Source organism: Pelobates fuscus, chromosome 9, assembly GCF_036172605.1.
Source record: "Pelobates fuscus isolate aPelFus1 chromosome 9, aPelFus1.pri, whole genome shotgun sequence".
Classification (NCBI taxonomy): Eukaryota; Metazoa; Chordata; class Amphibia; order Anura; family Pelobatidae; genus Pelobates; species Pelobates fuscus.
This window is the reverse complement of record NC_086325.1, coordinates 100937324-100959356: the sequence shown is the minus strand read 5'-3', so window position 1 is coordinate 100959356 and position 22033 is coordinate 100937324. Positions and strand designations below refer to the sequence as shown.

At 41.2% G+C, this 22033-nt stretch overlaps 1 protein-coding gene across 1 annotated transcript in view; it reads right to left on the bottom strand.

Moving 5' to 3' along the window:
- Positions 1-22033, bottom strand: part of NOX1 (NADPH oxidase 1) — a 42587-nt gene that overhangs the window by 14769 nt on the left and 5785 nt on the right. Inside the window, exons 2-4 of the mRNA XM_063432225.1 lie at positions 5340-5435; positions 3273-3383; positions 3075-3159 (exon numbers count right to left, since the gene is read on the bottom strand). Coding sequence (XP_063288295.1) covers positions 3075-3159; positions 3273-3383; positions 5340-5435 — 292 coding nt within the window. The remainder of the gene's footprint in view (positions 1-3074; positions 3160-3272; positions 3384-5339; positions 5436-22033) is intronic.

Sequence of the window (22033 nt, the reverse complement as noted above, 5' to 3'; positions counted from 1 at the left end):
TGCACACCACATTATATAAGTACATTAAGAAGATATAAGCTATCACAACAGACAATATAATATAATTGGAAAACTTGTTTTCCTGTCCTCTTGTCTTGATTTTCCCCACCTCCACTCTGTTCTATTTATAGCCCTCCTGCCTAAAAAGGTATTTTGCACATGATTATTCTCTACACCTGCCTTGTTCCCAAGTAGGACACAATCACTTTTTTTCTTGACTTTCATCCTTCACTATCCTGAGTTCTTTCTCCCACTTCTTTGTTCCCTTATTTCCCTGAAGTCTGTCCTCTTTACTCCTCCCAACTCATTTGTGTTCTCTCTTTCTCTCTAATATCAGTTCTCTTAAACTTCAACTCCCTCTCTATCTTCCTCTGACCCCTCTATGCCATCTGCACGGTTATTCGAATGATGCACACTGTATAACAGCGCCTACTTTTCTACTATCATAGGAGGGTGTCTACAGATTATGATGAGGGTGAGTACTCTGCAAACAATTCTCCAAACTGCACGTCTGTACCCTAAACATCCCCTTTACCTAACCCTAATTTTAACCCCTCCAAAAATCTAAAAAAGCTTTTCCATTAGTGTCAAAGTAAAGCACTCAAAGCCTCACCTGAAAAATGTTGTTTTACCTTATTTCTAGGTTATTTGAGGACAAAGTTAATGCAGCAAACGTTTCGAGCAGCAGCCCTTTCTCAATGCTAATGGGGACATTAGCATTGAGAAAGGGCTGCTGCTCGAAACATTTGCTGCATTAACTTAGTCCTCAAATAAATTGTGGTAGCGCCTTGGTGTGCACACCTATACTGGATACGCAGGACTCGTGTTTGTTTTTTGGTTGTATATACACTGTTGGGACTTCAGTGTGGAGTATCTGCAGCACAGGTCTATTTTTTTCTTTGTTTTTATTTTGAATTTTGTAGGCATTTTTTGCCTCTACCTCACCCTATATATAGTTATTTCTAGGTTAGACACTCTATGTAATCTAACTCTGACATTAACCCCAATATAACGTTAACCCTAATTACTTCCAACATTTTAATCATACATGCATTCACATAGCTATATATGCTCACTATATTCACATCTTCAAACACAATAAATTAGATGTAGAAATATGCAGTGAGTGTGCTGGATCTCGTATGTTGTATTAAAGGGACAGTACAGGAACTCAGACCACTTAATCTCATCAAGTGATCTGGGTGCACTGTCCATGTCCTCTTAGGCTCTTACCCCTGCAAATGAAAACATTGCAGTCCTCAAGCTTTGTATAAGGATGTCCAGTATCTTCCAAATCCTCTTAGGAAGGTCTAATGCGTGCAGCGCTTGTCGTGCATTAGCATTAGGTCCTCCATCGGTGTGATGTTGCTGGAGGAGGAGAGCGATTCAGTGCTGTAATTAAGCTAAGTGAAAAAAGGGTTTTTGACCCTTTCATTGTCACAGGCGGGGGCTCTAAAGCTAGGGCCAAGAGATGACTGTAGTGTTATGAATACAGTTTTGTATTCCTAATGCTACAGTGTTCCTTTATTCAGATGACTCCAGCCCTCTCGTTTCATATTCAGCAGGTGCCCCATTCCAGGGCCCTTTTGCTCTGCAGAGAACCTCAGGAGAAGGATTTCCCAAGCTAATGTGTTAATAGTATCATAAGAGCAAACATTAGGTTGCTAGGATGGAACCTGACAAAATTGGGGTACTTGGCGTTTTGTCAGGCTTATGCAATGTAAGATTATATATTGTAACTAAATGCCTATTATTTTTGCCCAAGTCAGGTGTTTAGAAAACAGCAACGAAAAAAGTTATTACATTTTGTGAGCTTTAAGAGGTTTTTATACATGTAATGATTGTATGGGGGTGCAAAATAGCTATAAAAAAGAGCGAAAACAGATGAGTTTTAGATCCACTGTCGCAAGGAAAGATTATTCTTTTAAATAACACATGAAGTGTAAAAGTAACTATGTAATTTACCTTTTTACATGTCCATGTGGCAGTAATATATTAATATATTAATTTTTTGTACATTTTTAGCATTCATTATTTTTGCTATTAATTTTCATTATTATATTTAAATTTTTATTAATAATGGTCTACTAAAGTAAATACATAAATACATTTTTGAAATTTACACACAAGAGTTTTGTGTAGGTGATCGGCCCCTGTTTCTATATCTTTCTGATTTTTTGTGATGTCAGGAATCCATGGAGAAGTAAAAGGCTGTATTGGGAACCCGCTATAGGAGAGATGGCTGAAGTCTCATTGTGTTGCGGCTGCCGGTGTTACAGTATAACTTTCAGATACTTTGTATTGGGATATTAACCGCTACTGCTTCACATCTTTTGCCTAAGATCACTATATATATTCAGAACTCCGGAATTGGTCATTTTTACATTTATTTTTAATACTCAAATCTTAACAATATTTCTGGATACCTGAATGTCATCTTCATCTGTCTATCCAAGAATCGGATTGACCTGATGTGTTGTATCCAATGTTCTCAAGGGGCTGATCCTCCCGGAGAATGCTTGCTTTAGTGGCAGATAGCAACTCTCCATTTGTGAGTTACCATTTTAAACAGGAATTGTGCTATTTGTGTGTTTTGAGTAGATACATTATTGCATTATTTTTATATTTTTTTTTTAGGAATTAATATTCTTTTTGGCATTATATACCTTTTGGCTATAACTATTTTCCACATATTGTTGTGCACCCTTTTCCTTTTTTTTTTGTTATTTTAGAATTGTGTGATATTTGTTATCTTATAATTGTGTGATTTTGGTGCTGCATTTGAGGTAATGTATGGTTTCTCTTTAGACTGGGTTTTTATTATTTAATATTGGTTACTGTTAAATAGTTCAGTAACAATCACAAGATTTTAGCATCTAACACTCACCTTTATTTTTTTGTTTGTTAATTTTAAGAGCTTTGTTTGAAATTGGTGTTTAATGAGTAAGTGCACTGGTTCTTGTATGTTACAAATACGAATTCTGTGGCCTGATTGACATTATCACTAGAGCAGAGAAACACCGATTAACTTGCCATCAAAAATCACACATTTACCTACTTATCTATCATATTACCTGTCATCAGAGCAATAGTATATCCAAGGAGTTTGTGAAATGCTAAATTATTATCAAGTTGTTTCCTGATTGAGCGCTGACAGCACTGAAAAAAAAAAAAAAAAAAATCAATATAGTCACATACAATATATTATATATATAATATAAAAATATTCAAAAAACCAATAAAACATTCCATATGATACAATTTCCACTCACCGAGCAGGTGCCTCGCAAAAATGACAAAAGATTCCGACACACAGGTAACAGGATGAGAAGACAGTTGAAGTTGAGGCAAGCAGCTGAACCACGGGCCCAAGCCAGAGCGGACTAAAAAAATAGGTTAAAGGTTACCCTTCTTTATTCTTAACTTTTATTTTTGTGTATTCTACAGCTAATCATTCTTCATCATAAATCACTGGTGAAGATATGGCATAACAGACAACATTAGAAATCTCAAGGAGTATTGTAAACACTACCCTTTAATATCTATAGATATGCAAGCTATTGCAGCAACAATAATCAAGAAATTTAAAGAACATTGAAGCTTTAGGAATAGAAAACCTGTATTCCTAATGCCTTAGTGTCCCGGTCTCTATGTTTAATCAGGTCCCCCTTCCGTGGGCAGTAAAAAAATTAAGAAAATAATTTTCCCTTAACTTTTTCCAGAGCAGAAGCTTTCATCTCCTGCTTCTGCAATGTCACAGAGGGGGTATGGCCTCTTAGAGGACCTGATATGTATGTGCGAAGAGTGCATCCAAGCTTAATTATAGGAATATATTGAATCAATGCTTTTTTGTCAGTCAGTGCTGCGGGAGCACCTCTAGTGGCTGTCAGGAAAACAGCAACTAGAGGAGGATTGAATCTTGTTTTACATTGCAGGGTTAAAAGCGCAGGACCATTGCACCCAAGTCTGGGTGACCTTATGTTTCCTTTAAAATAAATCTGACAAGGAAAGCATATATATATATATATATATATATATATATATAATGAGAGAACTGAATAATTTAACAACATGATTAGACTCTCCCAGTTCAGACAGGACATTGCAATACTTTTTGTGATTTCCAAGAAAACTCATTAAATTGTAATTATTGTCCAATGTTTTTTTTTTGTTTTTTTTTATTGAATAGCTTGGCAATTTTAACAAATGAAACAATAATAATAATAATCAACATTTGTCAAGATAACATAAATTAATGCAAACTCATTAAGAAAAAATTTAAATAAAAAAAATAATCAATAAAGTAATAATAAGAATAGGGGAAAAACATCTATCAGTTATGGGATCGGCAATAGCATTATTATATTAAGCAATATACCGGTACAAACAAGGTGTATCAAAATATTGTAAAACAAAACAGGTTGCTTGGGTTGGTAATTAATATCATGTGCTGGAAATGGAGACACATCTGGGTGAGGAAAACCATTGCACATCTTGTTACATTTGGACATACAGTTACATGTTACTTTGCTGTATACACTCGGTGAAGCCTCAATCTTGCCCCAGAATGCTGTCTGATGCAACCCTGTGTGTTATTCTTCCATACACAAACATAAAGAAATAAAAATTACAATTTTATCAAAATGGCACTGTGTCCTCCCCCCTGTCCCTCCCCCCAGTCCCAAAAGTGCAAAAATGGTGGGAACAATTCTGCCCCCCAGACCTAAGTGACAATATAAGTGGGGGGGCCGAGGCTGCTCACTGTTTAGTAGACATGCCCATACTCGCAGCATAGCGAGTAGGGGTATTAGGGAGATTTTAATCTCCCTTATACTGATAAAGGGGTCATATAGAACCTGATAGAATGATGGGGAACATGGGGGGATTTAGGAAGTAGCAGTGAGCCGCTTCTATTTTTACATATTACAAGGAGGGAGCTTTGAGTCAGTAGCTCCCTCCTTGTGATAAAGTAAACGAACAAAGACAAATTGAAATTCGGTTTTCGTCATTTCTTTTCATTCATTTGTCTTTCTGACAAATTAACAAACAGCTGAAATTCCAGTCCGAATTTCGGACAACAGCGTGCAACTGGGCATACGTGGGAGTTTCACATTGCTATCTAGTGTGGGCAGATGACTTGCCCCACAGGGCCTTCATCTGCCCACAATAAGATGGCTGCACCTAGGACCTCGGTCTGGGCAAGAAATAAAGTTATAGTGGGGTCAGGAGAGGTGTGGTGAGTATGCACATGGAAAACCTTTAATTTACTATCCATAACTTCCCAACTCTGAGTAAAGTATGATCTCATTTCATTCCATGGGTGTCACTGCATTACTTACCCCCAATAGCACTCTTGTATATGCATATTGTTCTCCCTTCTCAAAGACCATGTAGTAATATACAAATAGGAAGATGTTCAGTCCCAACCAGGTGGCCTGTTGAAGAGAGGGGAATATTGATGATTAGTAAGTGAAAGTTGCAAACAGGGAATGGTTTAAGGTAACTAGTAAATGAAAACAAGTAAATAAGAAATCCCTTGCCTTAGCTAATAAGGGTCTCATTGTACACCATATATACTTAGTAGGAAAGACTCTCCATTAGGCCATGCCAAATTGCCAGAAGCGCCTGAATGGTGATATTCTTACACTCAAACCAAATCTAGTTCTTTTTTTTTTTTTTCTATCTCTTCCTCCTCTTTAAGGAACCAAGAGCAAGCATTTTGGCTATCAACTTTGTATACAACTTTGCTCTTTGGGATTCTCTCCACTCAGGGCCGGACTGGCCCACCGGGATACCGGGAAACTGGCTGTGTGTGTGTGACTGTCTGCCTCTGTGTGTATGTATGACTGTCTGCCTGTGTGTGTGTGTGGCACTGTCTGTGTGTGTGTGACTGTCTGCCTCTGTGTGTATGTATGACTGTCTGCCTGTGTGTGTGTGTGGAACTGTCTGTGTGTGTGTGACTGTCTGCCTCTGTGTGTATGTATGACTGTCTGCCTGTGTGTGTGGCTATCTGCCTGTATGTGTGTGACTATCTGCTTGTGTCTGAATGTATTGTTCACTTTTAAATGTGGATGTAGATTTCTGGGAAGTATTTGTGTTTGAGTGAAGGGGTGTGTTTGCATATTTTTTAGTTTGAATGCAGGGGTGTGTTTGTATGTAATATTTGTGTTAGATTGCAGGAGTGTGCTTTTATGTTGTGCTGGTGTTTGACTGCTTTGATGTATGCACATACACTACCACATACATACTTACACAGATATTCATGCACATTAACACACAGATGCATATAAATACACTGACACATACACACAAATTCATATAGACACCAACACATACACACATATAGATACACACAGACACATACACACACATAGATACACACATGCACCCTCATACACACACTCATACTCACACACACACTCATACACTCACACACACGCACACACGCACACACAAGTGATTTTCTTGTGATTCCGGCTCCCGGCATCACTGTGCAGCGGGCGAAGGAGCTGAGCAGAGAGCTCATGGGAAAGTGCTCCCTTGCTGCCCGCCCGAGAAACAACTGCCTGCTGCCCCGGGGAAGCCCAAAGGTGGCCAGCTGACCAGCTCTTGGGCTCCCATAAAACGAGGCAAACAAGGTATTAGCCTGGGCATTTGGGAGCGGTGTTTTTTGCCACCCCCTGGAAATGGCCGCCCAAGGCAAATGCCTTGTTTGCCTCGAGGTAGACACATCCCTGCCTCTGCTGCTTCCTTTTATCTCCCACACACTTCCTCCCAGGCTGCTGATACTACAGGAATCCAGTCGCACTGTTAAAGAGCCACAGCTACCATCCGTGCCCCTGTTCCGCAATACCCACTGGGTGGCTCTATATGCATGGGCCACCCAATGAGCACCCTCCAGCATGCAGGCCTGCTGGGTAGAAGGGCAAGTGCCTATAAAAGTAGGAGTCTCTACAGGTTGTTTCTCTCCTCTTTTTGTGTTTGCATATTGTATCCAGGGCTTATATACACTATTTTATCTCACACAAGGATAAAGGTTGCACCATGTTTGAGATCCTGTAGGATTTAAAAAAAAAATATTTTTAAATGAACACAGGTTAAAATATACTTTCTGGTCACTAATCATATCTAGCAAGTAGTTGGTTAGTTTGCAAACAAGCAGAGACGATTTTGAGGTAATTTCGTATGAGTAGGAGACCAGGGTTAGGAGAGCTGTAGAATGATTAGATGTTTTGATTGTTGTGTTTTACTGTATGCACCTAGACCGCACTTCCTGTAAAGTAATCTGATCGTTATCACACAAAATAATTACATCCAAAGTAATAATTAACTAATCTGTCATCATATTGGCACTTTTACAAATATGTTTCCGTAATTACACACTACAAAGCGTTTTTGTCTATTCACTATTTGTCGATGTAAGTGAGTATTTGCTCTGTTTGTGAGTATGGGCAAGATGAAGGGGCCCTAGGATTATTACTAGGTTATCTGGCCCCCGATGATCATCACCAGTACCGGCTTTAGGACATTCTAGACTATACTTGAATACATCAATTTTAATGAGATAACTAATCCTGATTCTGTTGATTTCAGTAGGAATGCTTTGCATATGCCATAGATGTTTTCCCATCTAGTGTCAATAAGATATTTAGTCCGTAATTTTCTTAAGTTATGAAAATACTGCGCGGATTCTACCTCAAAATCAGGTCAAGTATATTATAAGACTGTATGAAATAAGCAGGCTTAAAAACAACTTTTTAGGAGAACCGCTCCATTGTTCAATGATGTGCATAGTACTAATGTCATGCCTTCTACTGGCCAGCCCATCCTCCATTCCTAATATCGGGAGATCAAACAAAATGATGTCATTCATTTATTACCTGTAGCTGTGCTTTGCGTTTGAGTGGCTGTTGTTTCTCTTAAACACTTTCATAAAGAATCTGTATTGCTCTCCAGAGGGCCCAGTAATCACAGGGGTTATCTCCAGAATCAAAGAATGTATAATTATGGATGACATAACGGCAAGGGTGAGGGGGACCACCGCGACATTCCAAAAAACCTGGGATCCATGGGACAATCGGGTAGTTGACTTGAATGGGGGCATACCCCCTGCGAGTAAGGACCAAAATGATTTACACCACCGCTAGAAGGGACTTCTCTGTCAACGTAGTGATGGCGGAACCCCCGCCCTCCCCCCGACCCCTCCTTTACCTTATATGCCTTGATTAAGCTCTTCTTACTTTATTTCTTTGTTTCTCACCTTCTCTCCTTTTCCCTCTTTCTTTGTTTTGTACCATTTTGTCAGGCTAGATCGAGCGTTCGGAGGAACAATGTAGCACAGTTAGGAGGATCTTTAATACATATGATGGCTACTTATTTTTGCTTATTAGCCTGTATTTTTATCTACCATGAGCCACCTCAACAAACGGCGAGTGCCAAGGTTAAGATACGATCTAGGCCTGCAATGTTTACGCTGACTTTTGTTCTCTTACAAAGTTATGTAATTTAATTGGCCTCTTTATAAGCCCGACAGAGAATGTATACTTGTTGCGTATATTGAAAAATGATGAATATACAAAAAACGGGTATCCAAAATTAAAAAACACCTCGATAGATGGCAAGTGCCAATGGTCTCTGCTAAGGAAGGGGCATATATTGATTTCTTGTTGAACTGTATAATGTATTCCAAACTGATACTCAAGTTGGCTTCTGCGTAAGCCCCAAAGTTGATGTGCACTTGATATATCTATTGAGTAAAAATAAAGAATTATAAAAAATAGAATCTGTATTGCATGTCATAGAAACATAGAAACATAGAATGTGACGGCAGATAAGAACCATTCGGCCCATCTAGTATGCTGTTGCGGTCACCGGCCCGCCGAGCCTCACGGTCGTGCCCGACCGGCACGACCGCTCCGACTACACGAACTTACCTGCTCGTCGGCGTGTAGTTCTTCCGGGCATCACGCCCGAATCCAATATGGCGCCGACCACGTGGTCGCGTCTATGGATAGCCCCGCCCCCGAGAATTATACTAACGTGTGCGTGACGTCACGACGTCAACGCACACGTACGTTCTGGGGTCAGAGGTCGCCCTCTGACCAATCATAGCTTAGAGAGGGGTATTTAAACCCCTAATTCACCCTAGTACTTTGCCATGTCGTGGTTTCAGTTTCCTGGTTTCCTGAAAGTGCTAGTTTCGTGTTTCTGATTTCCTGGTATCCTGATCCTTGGCGTTTCCCTGGTTATTCTGATCTCTGGTTTCCCTGACTTGGCTTGTCTTATCGGTATTGAGTATTTTCTGGCTTCCTTGACCTCGGCTTTCCCTTTGACCATTCTCTGTCTCTAGCGTATTAGTCCGGCCATTCTAAGGTCCGGTTTACGCTCTGTCCTGTTATTTTTCCTTTTCTGACTTATGTATATGTTTACATAGATTCTGCGTGCTGGACCACATTACTAGTCGTGACATTACGACATGGCCATGGATCCTGCAGAACTATGCAAACATATGATCGCCTGTGAAAATAGGGTGGAAGATATGGACCACAGGTTAGACCAATTTGCTCAGGCATTTCAGACCTTGCTCCAGAGGACTGCCTATTTAGAGGTCCCTCCTGTACCACCTGTGGTTCCGCCACCTGTAGTGGTTCCCGTACCACATAAACCACCGTCCATAACTTTGTCACCGCCCCCTCGTTATGGAGGTGATTCTAAGGAATTTAGAGGTTTTTTAAACCAAATAGAATACCACTTTGAGGCCTCCCCAGGTTCATTCCCAACAGATAGATCTAAAATAGGCTATCTGATGAACCAATTAACTGGAAAAGCCTTGACTTGGGCTAACCCCTTATGGGAAAGTGGTGACGCAATAGCCCGTGATTACAGTACCTTTCTTACGGCCTTTAAGGCTACATTTGAACCTAAAGGCAGGGAGAAGAACGCTGCCAAAGCCCTTATGAGAATCAGGCAAGGCAATCGTTCTGTAGCCGATTATGCAATAGAGTTCAGGACATTAGCGTCTGAGGTTGATTGGACCAATAGCGGTCTGGTGGCTGCTTTCTCTGAAGGTTTAGCTGAGAATATACAAGATGAAACTGCAGCTAGAGACCTTCCGGTTAGTCTTAATGAGTTTATTGCCTACATGATAAACATTGATAACCGGCTCAGAGAGAGAGAGAAAAACAAACAACGTAACAGACGTTCTAATTTGTCCATAGCTCCTCGTTTCTCTAACCCAGTGGTGAGTAGCCAAACGCCTCTTCCAGAACCTGAACCCATGCAATTGGGTAGTGCTAAACTCACTGAGGCAGAGAGACAACACAGACGTAACGAGGGGTTATGTATGTATTGTGGCAAGAAGGGACATCTAAGATCGTCATGCCCGGTTCGGCCGGAAAACTTGCACACCTAAGGCACGTACGGGGACCGACCTTAGGTGTGATGTATATGTCCCCTAAATTGACTAAGAACCGTTTCCTGGTCAAAGTAACCTTATCTTTCGAGAACACTACTGTTCAGTGTGAGGCTATGATTGACTCTGGGGCAGCGGAGAATTTCCTAGACAAAGAGTTCTCTGCTAAACATCTCCTGCCCTTAAGACATAAAGAGAAACCTATAGCAGTCGAGGCCATTGATGGAAGGCCTCTTACCCAGCCTTTCATCACACACGAAACTCTGCCAATCACTGTTTCAGTGGGTATTCTCCACTCTGAAGAAATTACCTTTCAAATCATATCTTCACCTACAGTTCCGATAATACTCGGTTTCCCTTGGCTCCTGAAACACAATCCACGTTTAGATTGGATTGAAGGAGAGATTGTGAGTTGGGGTGAGAGATGCAAAGGTGTTTGCTTTAAGCAAATCCCACAACCTATTGGCACCATTAATGTTCCTGTTACACCTCCCTTGACCACACAAATTCCTCAGCAGTATATGGATTTGAAAGAGGTATTTAACAAGGTCCAGTCAGAAGGGTTACCTCCTCATAGACCTTATGACTGTACTATAAACTTATTACCAGGGACTATGCCTCCCAAGGGAGGAGTCTATGCCTTGTCCCCCCAGGAAAATCTTTGTTTGGAGGAATATATTAAGGATGCTCTCAGAAAGGGTCATATCCGTAGGTCCTCCTCACCAGCCGGGGCTGGATTCTTCTTTGTCTCTAAAAAAGAAGGAGACCTACGCCCTTGTATTGATTATAGGGGTTTGAATAGGATTACCATAAAAAATGCCTACCCTATTCCCCTTATATCAGAGCTATTCGACAGATTAAAGGGAGCTCGAGTCTTTACCAAGCTCGATCTCCGAAGTGCCTACAATCTAGTCAGAATTAAGGACGGTCACGAATGGAAGACCGCATTTAACACCAGAATGGGACATTACGAATACCTGGTTATGCCGTTTGGATTATGTAACGCTCCAGCGGTATTCCAGGATTTTATCAACGATGTCCTAAGAGAGTACCTTCACATGTTCGTTCTAGTGTATTTGGACGACATTCTCATCTATTCCCCAGACCTAGAGACACATCACGAACATGTGAGAATTGTACTGAAAACCCTGTTACAGAACGGCCTTTACTGTAAACTGGAGAAATGCCAGTTTGACCAAACGGAGATACAATTCCTTGGATACGTTATATCTCCGTCTGGTTTCCAGATGGATCCTCGTAAACTGGAGGCAGTCTTACAGTGGCCATTACCCAAGGGCCTTAAAGCTACTCAACGCTTTATAGGTTTTGCGAATTACTACCGCAAATTCATAAGGGGATTTTCCTCCGTGATTTCCCCTATAACCAATTTAACAAAAAAAGGAGCAAATTGTATATCTTGGCCCAAAGAAGCAAGAGAGGCATTTGAACGATTAAAATCTTTATTTTCCTCAGCACCTGTCCTGACCCATCCTGATCCATCCAAACCATTTATCCTAGAGGTGGATGCATCAGAGACAGGAGTTGGAGCCATTCTGTCTCAAAGAGAGAGTCCTGATACGCCTTTACATCCCTGTGGATTTTACTCTCGCAAACTCACACCTGCAGAGAGGAATTACGACATAGGGAATAGGGAACTTTTGGCCATTGTACTTGCCCTTAAGGAATGGAGGCATCTCTTGGAAGGTTCCAAAGAGCCACTTTTGATCTTTACTGATCATAAGAATTTGGCTTATATTGGGGACGCTAAGAGACTGTCCTCTCGTCAGGCTAGGTGGTCATTGTTCCTCTCCCGATTCAATTTCGTAATTACATACAGACCTGGTACTAAAAACACCAAGGCAGATGCACTTTCTCGGCAGTTTGAGACAGATGAAGTTCCGGAACAGGTGATATATCCTATTGTACCTCCTGAATGCCTCATTGCCACTACAGTTTCCGAAGTGTCTTCTCCACTCTTCTGTGCCATAATAGCAGATCAAACTCAGGCACCTGTGGGAAAACCTCCGGACAAACTGTATGTGTCACCTCAGTTTCAAAAGAAGGTACTAGATTTGTTCCATGACAGCCTCACAGCGGGCCATCCTGGAGTCCATAAAACTCTCTCTGCCATCTCCAGGAGATTTTGGTGGCCTGCTCTTAGAAACGATGTCAAAGATTATGTTGGGGCATGTCAAATATGTGCTGTTTCTAAAGTTCCTCCCAGGTCACCTCCTGGACTATTACAACCACTGCCCATACCTAGTGCTCCATGGACCCACTTGGCCATGGATTTCATTGTGGATCTACCCAGTTCAAACGGGTTTAATACAGTCCTTATGGTCATTGATAGATTCACGAAGATGGCACATTTCGTCCCACTTAAAAAATTACCATCTGCTCAAGATCTAGTTCAAATATTCTTGAGAGAGATCTTTCGGTTGCACGGTGTACCCAAAAGCATAGTATCTGACAGAGGTACCCAGTTTGTTTCTAGGTTTTGGCGTTCCTTTTGCAAACAATTGGGCATCGAACTCTCCTTTTCGTCAGCATATCACCCTCAAACAAATGGAGCAGCAGAGAGGGCGAATCAGTCTTTAGAAGCCTATTTACGTTGCTTTATAAATGCCAATCAATCTAACTGGTACGAGCTCTTACCCATGGCTGAGTTCGCCAGAAACAACGCCACTCATGAATCTTCTAATCACAGTCCATTCTTTGTTAATCAGGGTTATCACCCCACTGTTTTTCCTTCTGCATTCTCAGACACAGAAATCCCCGCTTTGAACACCCGTTTAGATTCGATTCATGATACTTGGGATTCCGTCCATTCAGCTCTGCAAAAAGCCTCATTACGAGCGAAGGTCCAAGCTGACAAGAAACGGGGCGCTAATCCTGTCTATATTCCAGGTGACAGGGTGTGGCTCTCCACAAGACATATCAAGCTTAAGGTCCCGTCCATGAAATTTGCCCCTCGGTACATTGGTCCCTTTCGAGTTACCCAACGTATTAATCCAGTGACCTATACTTTGGCACTACCGGCTCATATGAGAATAGCGAATACTTTCCATGTGTCTCTGCTCAAGCCCCTTACTTGCAATCGCTACACAAGGGTATCCACTCCTCCTCCGCCCTTGGTAGTGGGTGATCAAGAGGAATACGAAGTCCGTTCTATCATGGACTCCAAATTATCCAGAGGTGTCTTGTCCTATCTCGTTGACTGGAAGGGTTATGGTCCCGAGGAACGTTGTTGGGTTCCTGCTGACCGGGTCCATGCGCCCCGTCTTATCCGGTCATTTCACAACCGCTTTCCTCTTAAGCCGGGTCCTTCCCGCTCGGTGCGCGGTCTTCGAGTGGGGGGTACTGTTGCGGTCACCGGCCTGCCGAGCCTCACGGTCGTGCCCGACCGGCACGACCGCTCCGACTACACGAGCTTACCTGCTCGTCGGCGAGCCGGGAACCGCGCGTGTAGTTCTTCCGGGCATCACGCCCGAATCCAATATGGCGCCGACCACGTGGTCGCGTCTATGGATAGCCCCGCCCCCGAGAATTATACTAACGTGTGCGTGACGTCACGACGTCAACGCACACGTACGTTCTGGGGTCAGAGGTCGCCCTCTGACCAATCATAGCTTAGAGAGGGGTATTTAAACCCCTAATTCACCCTAGTACTTTGCCATGTCGTGGTTTCAGTTTCCTGGTTTCCTGAAAGTGCTAGTTTCGTGTTTCTGATTTCCTGGTATCCTGATCCTTGGCGTTTCCCTGGTTATTCTGATCTCTGGTTTCCCTGACTTGGCTTGTCTTATCGGTATTGAGTATTTTCTGGCTTCCTTGACCTCGGCTTTCCCTTTGACCATTCTCTGTCTCTAGCGTATTAGTCCGGCCATTCTAAGGTCCGGTTTACGCTCTGTCCTGTTATTTTTCCTTTTCTGACTTATGTATATGTTTACATAGATTCTGCGTGCTGGACCACATTACTAGTCGTGACATATGCCCAGTTTTCTAAATACTTTCATTAGTCCCTGGCCTTATCTTATAGTTAGGATAGCCTTATGCCTATCCCACGCATGCTTAAACTCCTTTACGGTGTTAACCTCTACCACTTCAGCTGGAAGGCTATTCCATGCATCCACTACCCTCTCAGTAAAGTAATACTTCCGAATATTATATTTAAACCTTTGTCCCTCTAATTTAAGACTATGTCCTCTTGTTGTGGTAGTTTTTCTTCTTTTAAATATAGTCTCCTCCTTTACTGTGTTGATTCCCTTTATGTATTTAAATGTTTCTATCATATCCCCCCTGTCTCGTCTTTCCTCCAAGCTATACATGTTAAGATCTTTTAACCTTTCCTGGTAAGTTTTATCCTGCAATCCATGAACCAGTTTAGTAGCCCTTCTTTGAACTCTCTCTAAGGTATCAATATCCTTCTGAAGATAGGGTCTCCAGTACTGTGTACAGTACTCCAAGTGAGGTCTCACCAGTGTTCTGTACAATGGCATGAGCACTTCCCTCTTTCTACTGCTAATACCTCTCCCTATACAACCAAGCATTCTGCTAGCATTTCCTGCTGCTCTATTACATTGTCTGCCTACCTTTAAGTCATCAGAAATAATCACCCCTAAATCCCTTTCCTCAGATGTTGAGGTTAGGACTCTATCAAATATTCTGTACTCTGCCCTTGGGTTTTTACATCCAAGATGCATTATCTTGCACTTATCCACATTAAATGTCAGTTGCCACAACTCTGACCATTTTTCTAGTTTACCTAAATCATTTTCCATTTGGCTTGTCCCTCCTGGAACATCAACCCTGTTACATCTCTTAGTATCATCTGCAAAAAGACACACCTTACCATCAAGACCTTCTGCAATATCACTAATAAAAATATTAAAGAGAATGGGTCCAAGTACAGATCCCTGAGGTACCCCACTGGTGACAAGCCCAAGCTTCGAATATACTCCATTGACTACAACCCTCTGTTGCCCGTCACTCAGCCACTGCCTTACCCATTCAACAATATTGGAATCCAAACTCAAAGATTGTAGTTTATTGATAAGCCTTCTATGTGCACCAGTGTCATAAATGAACACAGTATACAAGGTCTTCTAAGAGTAACACATGACATCAAATGTGTTTTAGACAAATGACTGATTGATTTTTTGCTGATGGAAAGCAGGCAAACAGGCTTATCTATTGTCCTCCCTACAGGAGTCTGCCAGTTGCACACAATAATAAATATGAATAATCTCATTACAGAGAGTACACTATTTGGGTCAGGCAATCAAGCAGTGGTCTTGTTGGCTGCCTAGCTATTGGAGTGCTGTTACTCAGAGTAAATACTGTACTCTGTTGTATATGTTAGGGAGGCAGTGACAAAGATGGGAAAACAGTAACACATACAGGGTTAGTCACTAAATTTCGGATTTTGTCTGTATGGTGAAAATGACCTAATTCACATTGCAATGGCCTTTCAAATATTTACTCAAGCCGAATAGGTCAATAATCAGTCAAGCCGAGTGAAATTGCAGAAATTGCCCTGAAGCATTTGATGTCCGGATTAAAATCCTATGCAAAACATAGGATTTGGAATATTAATAAAGCACTAATTGTACTGAAATTCTGGATCTACTGCATCCGGTTAATTATGTAGTGTGTGGCACTGGCTTGCTAGCCACATGAAAAAAACCTTAGCAGCAGTTGGCAGCTATTGCAATAATGGGGGGGGGGGGGGGAGGTATAATGTCCCTATCCATTAGCAGGTATATACAACAGACAAGAGGCCACCACCAAGACTGGAAGATAGGTGTTTTTGCTGATAGCAAATGAAAGGGTTCTTTAACATAAGGACAATAAAGATGCATAATTTTCTACCCAAAAGCCTGGATTTTGGGGGGGGGAATCAGAATATTCGTGGATATAGTTAAAATGTATGTGAACATTGTACAGCGCTACGGAATTTGCTGGCGCTACATACATAATAAAATAATAACAGGGTGCTGATCCAATTTTGTGGCAAAATTGGCCATCACGTCAGATTGTTTAGTTGTTTTTTTTTGCTATCTTTTAGATCAATAGCATAAAACAATTGTTTTAAAGGTTGAACTCAATGCACTTGAGTATTTTTTTTCCAAGCAAGATTACTGTGTAATTATATGTGCAAGCTGGAAGGTCAAGGCATAGATTAATTTTGCCTAGGTTGACATTTGGGTTAGGAATCAATAAAAACGAAATAGAAAAAATAATAATAAAGATATTCACGTTTGTTAAAACGTTTGCATTGGGTTCTGCTGAGCCTGGAAATCATATTAGCCTGCCACAGTGCTCCATGATTTTCCATAGAAAGTCAGAGTATTTCCATATATCCTGGCTTGGCAGGTATTAAAGGCACAGGACTCTAGGAGATGTTGCATATTTTTCTACTTTGGAAAGCTGAGGGCTAAATTACAACTCCCAGACAACCTTGCACTGCAGCCTGCCAAGTTTAAATACTAACCTGTATGGGCAGAGTAAGGGCCGGAATTATAGTAACAGTAATTATTGCACAATGCTGTCATTATGCACTGTTCTACAGTACTGTGAGTTCACGAAGACAGGATAGGGGAACCTCCTAGTACTGTAAGCTGTATATTTTGTTTTGGTTTTTTTAATTCTTTATTTTTGGTGCAAAAGATTTTACATGCAGGCCCGTGTAGCCACGACAGCAGGTACAGGCAGGTTCATGCAGACATATTCGTGTTTTTTTACATTTGCACATTTTTTGTTAAAAATGAATATAACAGGCTAATAAACATTGCTTATATATAATAACATGCTACAGTATTTAGGCATATTAATAGTTAAACGTAAGAGTGATAATCCGCTTTGTCTATTTGGTATGATTCTAATAGGTTAATACAAGTCGAGTGTTCGTTAAAGGTTAAACAGGCTTATTGGTGAACTGTAAAATTACAAGATTTGTGACATTAGTAGTCGTATTAAACATTCTACGCTAGACATGCATGTGATAAAGTTAATGATAGATGAACAATTTCAGTTAAATTACGTTGAGTATGCTGGGATAACATTAGCAAGAGTAACATTGGTAAGGTTGGGGTAGACTAGGCTGCATACAAGCTATGTATAGTTAACTCTGGTAGCAAGTTCGTTTGGTTGTTGCAGGGAGGATTAGGTTATTGCCCTATAGCCCCGAGTTAAACTCCCCTTTCCCAGTATCAGACCACCACCTGTTGCTGCAAGTAGCTTTGTGGGTCTATGCCCCCAGTTAGTTTCAGTGGGCTGCTGATATCAGGAACCGGTTTGGTTGCCTTTAAATACTGCTTGGGAAAGCTTATGCAATTTTAAAGGGATAAGTAGCGATATAACATGAGTAATAATAACACTGACGTAGTATGGGTGCGTTATACACAACATTTCTATGATTGCAAGATATTCATCTGTATCCGTCTAAGTTATGTAGTACAAGACCTGAGCTGTTGCCATTACAGTTAGATTGTGAAGTTGCTTGTCTTGTCTGTTTATGTCGCTTGATAAGGGTGATTATGTCTAATGTAGGTTCTAACCCGGCTCGGGCTGCCCCCTTAATTTTGTCTAGGTGGTCTATTTTTCTTTGTGCAAACGTTCGTCAGTGCTACAACAGCATATTCAAAAGAGATAGACACAGTAGTGCACATTTGTGACATGAGAATATCGGCACATTTTTTTAAATGTAGTAAGGTTATACATAGTATTGACTAAAATTGCTTTGGTATGTTCGATACATAACATGGCATAGAAAGGTAGTACGTGTTTTAAGCTGACTAAATGTAGGCATGATCTGTGTGTAGCAGAATCAACATAGGTTTCAGGTTATACATTTTATGCACACTTATGCTAAGTCTAAATATTATAACATGCTCGCTGCTTTGGGTGGGTGACAGTGCCCTAGGGCTTGCTAGTGTAGCTTATTGCCATGCCTCGTGTTGTGTGTAACGTGTTGTCGTTAGGCAGCTTGCCTGGCCAAACATATTATGAATCAGTGCTAGGGCTAGGAATGTTATGTATATGTTTATGTCCATGGATGCAAACTCGGTATATGTGTTCGCCAGGGTCGTCTTTGTCGGTGTCATCACCAGAGCTGGCCAGCCGGCAGTCCGGATCCTCACACCTGCTCATCCGACGCCCAGTCTGTGGGGAGGTTTGTGATCGCTCTTCCGTGGGCTTGTTTCATGTGAGTTAGTGTCCTTCGGTAGGGTGTAAAGCTGTACCCCGCTTAGGCTCCATGTGTTGCCTCGCCATCTTGTTCCGCCAGGGTCCTTTTGAATGCTGGTTGCGGCTAAGTATCCCCGGTGGTGGGAGATGGGCCGAGCATATGCCCCTCGCGTGCGCCTCTGTGGTTTGCACAACGGCGGACCGTGTTTAACAGCTCTCCGAGCATGTCGGGACCTGGGCCGGTGGTGTCGGATGCGTGGTCCGCGGTCTCTAAGTTTGTGCAGTGCCCCTTGCTGCGTTTTGCAGGCCTGTGGCATGACTGTGTGTTTCAGGGCCGGTACGTGTGCAGGTATGGCGGTAGACAGTCGAGCGATCTTTGTGGCTGCTTGGACCTGTGCCAGTCTGGTCCAAAAGAGGTCAAAGGCCGCTGCTATGCGGTCCTCGTGGGAGAGCTCGCTTATCAGTTGCGCCGGAATAGGTTGGGTGAGTGGAGGCCCAGGAGCCCGGTCGGCAGCCGCCATCTTGGTTTCTGGGTGTGTGGTGAGTGCGGTCTCGTGTGCTTGCAGGGTTCTGTGGTCCTGTGGAGATTGGACCGGGATGACCCCCGCCGGTCCGTAGGGGGGGGAACGTGGGCTCAGCAGGGTGTGTGCCGGATAGGTAAGCAGCAGGAGAGCGGCCGTCTCTCCCGCGCCGCCCCGCGTGAGCAGGCCGCATGTCGGCGCCGGGCAGTATCTCCGCTTTTGAGGTGTCTTTAGGAAGGTCTCGGTGTCCTCTGCCCGGTATCAGCTGTTTAAGAGCCCAATTAGGGTGCCTTTTGTGGTAAAATCCGTTTAAATTGCGTTTTTGCTCAGGAGCTGTTGCTTTGTGCGTCCTTTCCTCTTAGCGGTCAGGCCCCGACCCTAAGCTGTATATTTTAAGCATACATTGTTAGGATTTTTTAATTGATCCTTTAATGAAATCAGCTGGTAGATCCATGTTCATTCTCCCTTAGGTGGTGCTTTCTATGATAAGTATTCTCTAAAGTGTAGAAGAATACTAAAAATGGTTAAACCTCATCGACATATACAAGTAAATAATACACGTCACTGACTCTCCATTTACTTAACTTGAGCTACTAACAGGTGTATGCTAGCAATGTAGCTCTGGCTGTTTTACCAGAATCCTGTCTAACGTGAGGTTAAGCATGGATGGAATAGCATCCTTTCAAATGCAAGAGTGAAATATTTAAACATTCAAACATTTAAGTTTAAAATAATAATAAAAGTCACATTCCTTCAGAAGATAGTAGTTAATTTACTTCACAAAATTATGCATTATTGAATGACGATAGATGTAGACTACCCAGATAGTTTGATGTGCTAAACACATATGTACATTAAATATTCAGTACATGCATTAGAGTAACGCATACCAGCTCAAAAATACATATATGACTTTTTTCTAGAAATACTGATTGTTATGGTGAATAGAAGAGTAGGCTTTATTCCGAAATGTCATTCCAACAGTTGCTTTTTGCATGATTTTAGTTATTTTATTCGACAGGTAAAATTGTCAATGCATGTAAGTGCACAAGGCAACTATCAGTTGCAAAATAATGTGTCAAAAAGAATTGTTGGGAAATGAAAACAGAATTTCAAAACAGAGGCTAAAAAATCTGATTTGGAAAATATTCTTCAGTTTAGCCTTGGTCAGTCACAGCATGGCACCTTTAACCTACATTGTAGCATTTGGATTGCAAGTTTATTCAGTTTGAAATTTATTTTAGTGTTTTTAACATGTGTTTATCCAACATGATAAAATAATTCTAATTTGAGAATAAATGTTTACAGTTAAAAATATACTGATAACCGGTTATTTGATTAGTAGATCACTACAAGAGCTAAACACACAAAAAATAGTCATTTTTAAATTGAATGTTTTTTTTTGGCACACATGCTTCTCAAGATATTATATATTACCATCTTTATTCAATCTCTTTGCAGTACACTGACAGAACAGCTAAGAATAGTGAAAGTAGATTTCACAGCTAATTTGGTAGTTTTTTTTTTTTTATAAACGTAGCAATGAAAGGTTTTCAATAAAAGAAGGTAATGTTACACACGTTTATTAACTTAAGTGAGTATTCAAAGTGAATCTGAAGAGAATTTCAAATTTAAGGGTCTAAATAGCCAAAGTGGAAAATTATCTATGCTTCCAGCTTCCAGTTCAGCTACTTTGTCCTTGAAGATAAAATTCTATTTAAATTCTCACTTTCGTGAATAACCCTGACAGTATTATACACAACAGATATTTGTATAATTTATGTATCAATAAAACAAACATTTCAATTATATATCAAACACATTGACTATAATTTGTGATTGATAACCATAAGATTTATACAGCAGAATACAGTAGGTTTTCAATGAGGGCATTAGTAGTTAAGGGATGTAGCAGCCTGGGGATGATTAAAAGGGATAAGGGGGCAAAAGGGGAGCAATCCCTAGTAAAAAAAAAAATGCTTGTTTTTACTAGGGATGCTCCCCTTTTGCACCCCTATCCCTTTTAATCATCCCCGGGCCGCTATATCCCTTAACTATGAATGCCCTCATTGCACTATTCACTTTTAGCTGGCGGCGGCCATCTTGGTGTCCCCAAGGAACATGTCCCGGTTGCCATCTTGGTGCCCCCTCTTAAAGCCATCCCATTATTTTTAACTTCTCTTTTCTTATAATAAAAATGCTCTTCTTTAAACTTGTATTGTTATATTATGAAGATCCTAAGTACATATGTAATCTGTTGTTTTTATTTCATTTTTACTGTCATATTTTACCTGAATGTCTGGTCACATGATTTATGATGTCACTAATTAGAATGATGTCAGTTATTGCAATGCTATTTAACCCCTTAAGAGCCAAACTTCTGGAATAAAAGGGAATCATGACACACATATCACACATGTCATGTGTCCTTAAGGGGTTAAACAGGATAGGCCTTGTATGCTGTAACACTTTGAAAAAGATTTGCTAACAAGTGAAACGCAGTGTTTTATACAGTCTTTTTGCTATATTGTTTTATTTTATTAATTTCCAATAAAGATAGCGAATTTTAGCTATTTTGGAGCCTCCCAGCCTATCCTTCTAAACATCACAATTTCATCATTAAGAACCTGAGAACTCGCAAGTGATATCCTTGGTGGGGATTATTCCACCTACGCTTCCTATACTGAGCAATATTCCTTTTGCTCCCCGCTTGTGAGTATACCTCCACTTTTTTATTCTAGTTTTATTCCAGACTGTACAGAGAGCACTATATTGTGTTTTTATTTCTCCTTCTATACACTGAGGATACCGATTGTTGGCACTGACACCAGAACACCCTGACTTCGAAGAAGCCTCTGAGAGTACCCCAGGACCATCATCATATCCTTAGATGGGGATTATACCATCCAGGCGCATA